We start from the raw sequence: 7251 nt of genomic DNA on the forward strand, positions 1-7251 counted from the left end.
GGGTCGGGCTCAGCCGAAAAGCAAGCCCAGCACCAGCAGAAGCTTCCGGAACTGGATGTAAAAAGACCTTTCTTCCTGGAGCTTTCCGGACTCAATTAGATGTTGTACCAGTCTGGTTACCCTGGTAACAGGCGTCGCCGTTTGTCAAGAAACCGAGAGAAGAGGTGGGTTCGTCGGCCTCTGGAAAGATGATTAAATTTCCCGTTTAGTCTAACCCTAATGTAGTATTTGGAGAACCCAAACCTCTTTTCCTCACTTTGTGGATGCTGTGGGACACTTCTTCATTGAGGGAGGGAGGTTATTCAAGTGGTAGAATATTATTATTCTCATATAATGCTTACCAAGTGTTCCAGCCTCTCTGTATTACCTTACTTAATCCTCGCGATAACCCTATGAGATAGGTATTATCGTCTTCATTTCGAGGAGAATAAACTGAGGCATATATGTAAATTAATTTCTCAAGATCACACAGCTAGTAAGTGATAGAGCTAAGACTGGAATCTAGGCATTCTGGCTGCAGAGTCCATGCTTTTAACTCCTAAACTATGCTGAGGATTGAGGAAGTCTCATGTGGCCCTCGACCCACACAAGATCAGGAACTGGATAGGCCCCAGTCAGCCAATACCCAGGTGTTGGAACAAGAAAATTCCAGGAAATACAGACTTTAAATGACTGTTCTGTCCTCTCAGGGCTTGTGAGGGTCTAGGCAGAGGTAAGGCCTTATTATCTGAGAGAACATCTTGAGAATGTAGGGAAAGGTATTAGATAATTAGAGAATAAGGAAAAGATAAAGTGGTGCTGGTCCACAATCTTTTACACACAGGGGTTAAGGATAGCTGCTAACTCCAACAAAACAGTTCCTGAACTGTTCCTCCTCCCCCAAAAGAAGAAATGAATCAATAGACTTTTTTCTTCCTTAAGTCATGTCTTTCCACAGACTTAAGAGGCCTATTCATCTCAATCATGGAGTCATCCTCAAAGGGTCTGCTCACCCAAGTTACTCAATTCTGGAACCTCCTAGATGATCTGGCTGAAAGTAACCCTGAGAGCTATGAGAAGTTCATTCAACAGCAGATGAAAGAGGGGAAACAGCTCTGTGCTGCCCCAGAACCACAGCTCTGTCTACAAACCAGGATCCTGGTATGTAGAGTTGGTGCCCAGGGAAAGGGAAGTCCTGAATGAAATGGTCCTGGAATAATGAGAGAATGGCTTACCCTTAGCTATTACTACCTTAACACAAGAACACTTGAGGGAAACTGCCACTCTGAATGGAAAATTAAACATAGTGTGGAAGATTGTGTTGAAGGAGTAAGAATGGGAATTTCATATTTATACATTTTGGAGATCTCGAAATGAGCCATTTTTCTGCTAGGATGAAAATTAAAAGTCACGTAATTATGTAAAGGAGAATAATAGAGTTGGAGATTTTCCAAACAAAGAAAACTGATTTGATTGAGGAGGTAAGGAAGTGGTGAAATAGGGTCAAATTCAAATTCATCTGGAACAGCTTAGATCAATTCCCCCACCCTCCTCCCACTTCCTGTGGGAGCAGCAACTGGATGCTTAATGAAAAGCCAGCAGCTTTAGGGAAATCAGGTAACAGTAATTTCTTACAGTTTTTCAAATGCAGTTTAAATCCATGGAATGACTTATTTGGAGCCTAAAGTTCTCACTCTTCAAATTCTGTGATGAGTTACCTTTAGGATATTATTTTAAAATTTAAAAACTAGGTTTTGAGATATGCAAAATTATTTGCTTTCTAGAAACCGAAAGAAAAAATACTTTTTATCAACCTATGTCAGTGGAAAAGGATCCCAGCTCCCCAGTCAGCCACTCATCCAGTACCTCTACGTGTTGGCAGACCAGAAGATATGTCTGAGACATCAGGTACCTAGAATTATGGGAGAGAAAGCACATTTTAAAAATTTGGGGGGAAATAAGCAAGAACCAGATTTTCCTTGGTAAAAGGCATTACATATTTTATTTGGTCATAATATACTTAATGACTAATAAGTATACCTTTTTGAAAATTGAATACTGTTTACTTTTCTAATAATATGAGCTATTTTTAACCCATATAAAATATCAAGAAATGCTCTAATTGGAATTTTATGTATATAGCACCATTGTGATTGTCTCTGAAAATACAGAAATAGAATTTATACTTTTCCAGCTTTATCAGGATATGGCTTAATATATTACCTGATGATATCATTAGTGAAACAAATCGTTTTCATTTCACACCCTCTGAATTACACACACAGATGTTTACACAGTCATTGATGTTGCCTACCATCCTGATGTTCTCCAGGCAGCAGAAAAAGACCAAGTGAAAAAAGATCAACTAATACAGATGGCCATGAAATGCATTGAGGAAAAACTCCAATTCACTCTCTCAAACTCTTACCATGTTACCAAATTTAGAATAAAAGGAAGTGTTCACAGAATGAAACAAAATCTGATGGGAATCCAAACTGATTCCACAGATTTAAGAGAGAAAATGAGAAAGGGTAAGTTAATGAATGTAATGGAAAATTAAACTGATTTAAAATGTTTTCTTGCCTCTGGTGTACATTTTGCAGATTAGAAGTCTCAATTGCAAAAGATGAGAAATTTAAGATAGAAAAATATAAATGTTAGATATTAGAAATATTAACATGTCCTAACATGGATGGACCTAGAGATTATCATACAAGGCGAAGTCAGTCAGAAGGAGAAAGACAAATACCATATGATATCACTTATATATGTAATCTAAAATATAACACAAATGAACTTATCTACGAAACAAAAACAGACTCATAGATATAAAGAACAGACCTGTGGTTGCCAAGGGGGAGGGGGGACAGGGAGAGCTAGATTGGGAGTTTGGGATTAGCAGATGCAAAACTATTATATATAGGATGGATAAACAACAAGGTCCTACTGTATAGCACAGTGAACTATATTCAATATCCTGTAATAAACCATAATGGAAAAGAATATGAAAATAATATATATGTATAACTGAGTCACTGCTGTACAGCAGAAATGAAACACGACATTGTATATCAACTATACTTCAATAAATTTTTTTTAAAATTAGCATGTCCTTAAAGATGTTTAAATCCTGCAAACTTTTAAACCAGATTCTTTGGTTTAAGAGTCTTTTAAGGGCTTCCCTGGTGGCGCAGTGGTTGAGAGTCTGCCTGCTGATGCAGGGGACATGGGTTCGTGCCCCGGTCCGGGAAGATCCCACATGCTGCGGAGCAGCTAGGCCTGTGAGCCATGGCCGCTGAGCCTGCGCGTCCGGAGCCTGTGCTCCGCAATGGGAGAGGCCACAACAGTGAGAGGCCTGCGTACCACCAAAAAAAAAAAAAAAAAAAGTCTTTAAAGATTTCCCAAACCGATTTAGCTGCAGCTTTATCTGCCATCTTGGCTAACACTACATCTACTACAGCTCATCGCCTGATAGTACTTCATGTTGTTGATTGATTTTGTGATTTCATCTTCTTTTTTTTTCATAAAGAACTAACCCTTGAACAGATAAGAAGCAGTACTGTGAGCAATTCAGATCAGTTTCCTCAACTTTTACTGCCAAAAGACGAAGTTTCAAGTAAAACAAGGTGTCTGATAGAAGAGATTTCTAGTACAGAGATTGAAGTGGAGATGAAGAGACCAGCCTATGAATTAAAAATTGTGGCAGATCAGAATGAGAAACCTCTGAAAATTGAATTAAAAGTTGAACTACCTGGTATTAATTCAGTATCTCACTGTGACCTTAGTGTTTCTGAGGTAAGTTGAATGGATAATACTGTAAATTTGTATCAGTCAATATTCACTATATTATGCTTTAGTAACAAACTCCATAATCTCAGTGGCTTACAATAATTTTCTCAGGTTACATGTCAGCTCAGCCTGCTTTGCTTCATGAGTGTTGCACATTTTAAGATACAGGTGAAGAAACAATTCCTAATTTAGGTAAGTCATTCTCATGGAAGAGGGAAAAATAGAAATGGCCAAACCATGCAATAGATCCTAAAACTTCCTCTCAGATATGGACTATATTACTTTTACTCACACTGTACTGATCAAAGTAAGTCACAAGGCCAAGTCCTACATCAACAGGGCTGGGAAGAACATTCTTCTCACAGGTAGTCACTAGAAGTTACATGGCAAGGATATATAATCCCCTTATATAAGAAGAGTAACAATCCTACAGTCTACCACAGTCCACCCTCTTGGTCACAAATATTTGCTTCTTTCCCCAGAACGACACATCCAATCCCAGTATCAGGCGCCAAAGTACAGGATTTTGCCATCATATTCTGCGTTAGACAAAGTTTGCACAAACTGCAAAGACAAGTTATCTATTCCCGTAACCCCATGCACCATACAATGTGGAATGGGGAGACGATTACCACAATTAACAGTCTCAATTCAGAAATTGGAAAAAATATGAGGCACACAGTAGTTGCTGATGCACGGCAATTCTGAAATCCTGGTAGGCAGATATTGCGAGGGTCCCTTTCCTGGAGGTAGAGGATGTTCTTGCTTAGGTCCCTTGACAAGGTTCCTTGATTACCTAGCCTCCTAGTTCCATTGTTTTCCATGACTTTCAGCTCCATTCTTTGGGACGTTTTTCCTTTTTCATAATCTACCTTAGCCACATCTGAAAAGAGCGTTGAAGAATATGCTGTCATTAGGTGCTGAGCAGCTTACTCAGCCTGTTTGCTGCCCATGGAATGCTGGGGTCAAAAGATTATTTTAAATTAGTTTTAGTCCAGACTGGTAGCACTTTCTTTCTTTGATTCCAGTCAGTGCTACACCTCTCAATTCTTTTTTAGACATGTCCATTTTTCAATAGCCTCTTTTGACTTAATTGCTGTCATCTGGGCCAAATGTAAGGCTTTAATGAGGTCCATCTTAATCCAGTTAGAGGTTTTAGCAAAGGGTATAAAGACTTATGATTTAGTATTTGCCTCTAGGCAGCTTTAATCAGCCTTTGTTGATAAAGAAATAATTTCTCAACTTTATTGTTTACTGGTTGAAAATAAAAATTAGTTCCATTTTTCATTCCTCAAGTCTTAGAATTTCTGGGCTCTGTATATTCCCTTTCAATTCTGTATTTTCCCTTGCAAACTGAGAAATTCTTTTCTAAGCTCATCTTTTTGTAGTACCTTGTTAAATGTGGCCAATAGAACCAATGCATGCAAATAACATTCTATTTTCCCACTTCTGTACCTAAAGCCACAAATTAACCGGGTACATTATGTCTTCCAAATTATTGTGAAAAGGGCTTTGTCACCATAAAACATAGATCACCATCTTTCCAGTCTCCAATAAGTTTCCTTGCTGTTTGCTGGTCAGCCCCAAAGTCAATGCTACATAATTTAGGATGGCAACACCCATCTTCTGGTACTGTATCAGTTAACTTTTGATATACTGAGCAGCAATAACCACCTCAAAATCTCAGGGATTTACAACAGCAACTTTATTGCTTTTAAGTGGGATCCTCTTCTTATGCGAAAGGAGTGAATAACTGGGAACAATAAACAAATAACACAAATTTTAACCAGGAAATATTTTTCTATTTTCATCTTTAAAATTTTCTCTTGGTTTATTATTCTTAGGATGACTTATTGATCGAGGTTTCTGAGTACAGATTACATCTGAATCTTCCAGAATCTGTGGATACTGAAATGACTACAGCAAAATTTATCAAAGAGAAAGCTACATTAATTGTCACAATGCCATTGGTGTAAGTTAAGAGCATCGTGTATTTGGAGTTTTTGGAGTTTTCAGTGATAAAGTCATGTGAACTAGAGGGCTTTCATTATGGGTGAAGAGGTTTATCTTAAACACTAGTTTCATTTTCTAAGAGTTCCTTTTGATGGAATGAGATTTTCTCATCAGCCGTTTTTTTTGTTTTGTTTTAATTCTTTCTCCTTCTCAAGTAAACTTAGCATCAAGCAGAAACTACTGAAAACAGTACTGCCATGATATACTTGTTTCAAAGATATTTGTAATGGTCTTAAGTAACTTAAATATCATTTGGGAAAAGTCTATTTGTCTCCAAGTATTCAATAATATGTGAGAATTCTTGCTTTACCAGTTGAAAAAAAAATTTTTGTCTCTAGTAAATTTCTGCGTCAGGAATAAATCCCACACTGTGAAAGAAGTTTTTTATTACCAAGATGTGCCTTAGCAGTGACAGTTTCCTCCAGCAATAAAGATGTAGGGCCAATGTAATAGTATGCAAACCTTTGCTTCTATTAACCTCTGTACTTCTGTAAAACAGCTCTGGCAGGAGTCCAAGCCTACCTACCTTTTAATATCAGATATGGACTTGTCTGTGGATTAGATACAACGATGCAGTAACAGTAATTGGATGTTATTACACATAAGACACAAAATACATCCAATTCTAATTTAAGAAAAAGGAGCTGACTTTGGGACCAGTGCCTTTCTCCTAAGAAAATAATTTTTAAAATACAGAAGTGATGTACTTTTTAAACTCCCATTCATCTGTCAGTTCGTTCAATACAAAAGTATCAACTTTCCAATTTATATCCTAAGTAAGGAACATTCACATCAAACTTTAAACATCTCTTGGTCTTTTCTAGATATAAAACAACTTCCTTGTAATTATTAGTTTCTAATTCAACATAAGGTCTTTAAAGTTCTCATTAACTTTAAAACTTTTTAACTTTAGAAACTAATGTATGTGTAATAGAAATAATTGAAATGTGACAATTAAAAACAAATATAATTTTCTTAAACCTGGCCTGGACTTGAATTTTTCTAGCAATAGGATAATTTATTGTCTGAAAGTTTTCTAGAACTATATGATGTCCTAAAATTAACAAACCTATTATATTCTCCTTATCCCTCAAAAATACCTGGAATGCTTTGACCTTATCTTTGCTTCTACAAAATCACTGTGGAAACTTATTTCCTATAAACTCCCATACCTAACTATATTGAACTGGCTGACTCTACTCTTGCACTCTCGCACTTAGGTGGTACTTATGTCAGCAGCTATATAATTGGATACTTACTAATAAAATGAGTACAAGATCTAACATGCTTAATGTTAAAATGGTAAATTTACATCTTAGTTATTTTCCAAAATACTTTCACTTATATTCTAACATCTCCACCTCACCCTCCCTACAAAAAGCAAAACTTTGTCCAGGAAGAGCATTAACTAGTGATGAACTGTGGAGTAGTTTAAATTGGAATCTTACCAAGATTTTTCTTCTTCAAAAC

General features: G+C 36.9%; 1 protein-coding gene across 1 annotated transcript; it reads left to right on the plus strand.

The window, feature by feature from the left end:
• Positions 1 to 53: 53 nt before the first annotated feature.
• On the plus strand, positions 54 to 7158 carry PIH1D2 (PIH1 domain containing 2). The gene is made up of 6 exons (XM_060017964.1): positions 54 to 164; positions 938 to 1140; positions 1764 to 1887; positions 2265 to 2510; positions 3509 to 3774; positions 5613 to 7158. The coding sequence occupies exons 2-6, from the start codon at positions 964 to 966 to the stop codon at positions 5742 to 5744; spliced, it is 945 nt and encodes a 314-aa protein (XP_059873947.1). The 5' UTR covers positions 54 to 164; positions 938 to 963; the 3' UTR covers positions 5745 to 7158.
• Positions 7159 to 7251: the final 93 nt, after the last annotated feature.

Source organism: Delphinus delphis, chromosome 8, assembly GCF_949987515.2.
Source record: "Delphinus delphis chromosome 8, mDelDel1.2, whole genome shotgun sequence".
In the NCBI taxonomy this organism is placed as follows: domain Eukaryota; kingdom Metazoa; phylum Chordata; class Mammalia; order Artiodactyla; family Delphinidae; genus Delphinus; species Delphinus delphis.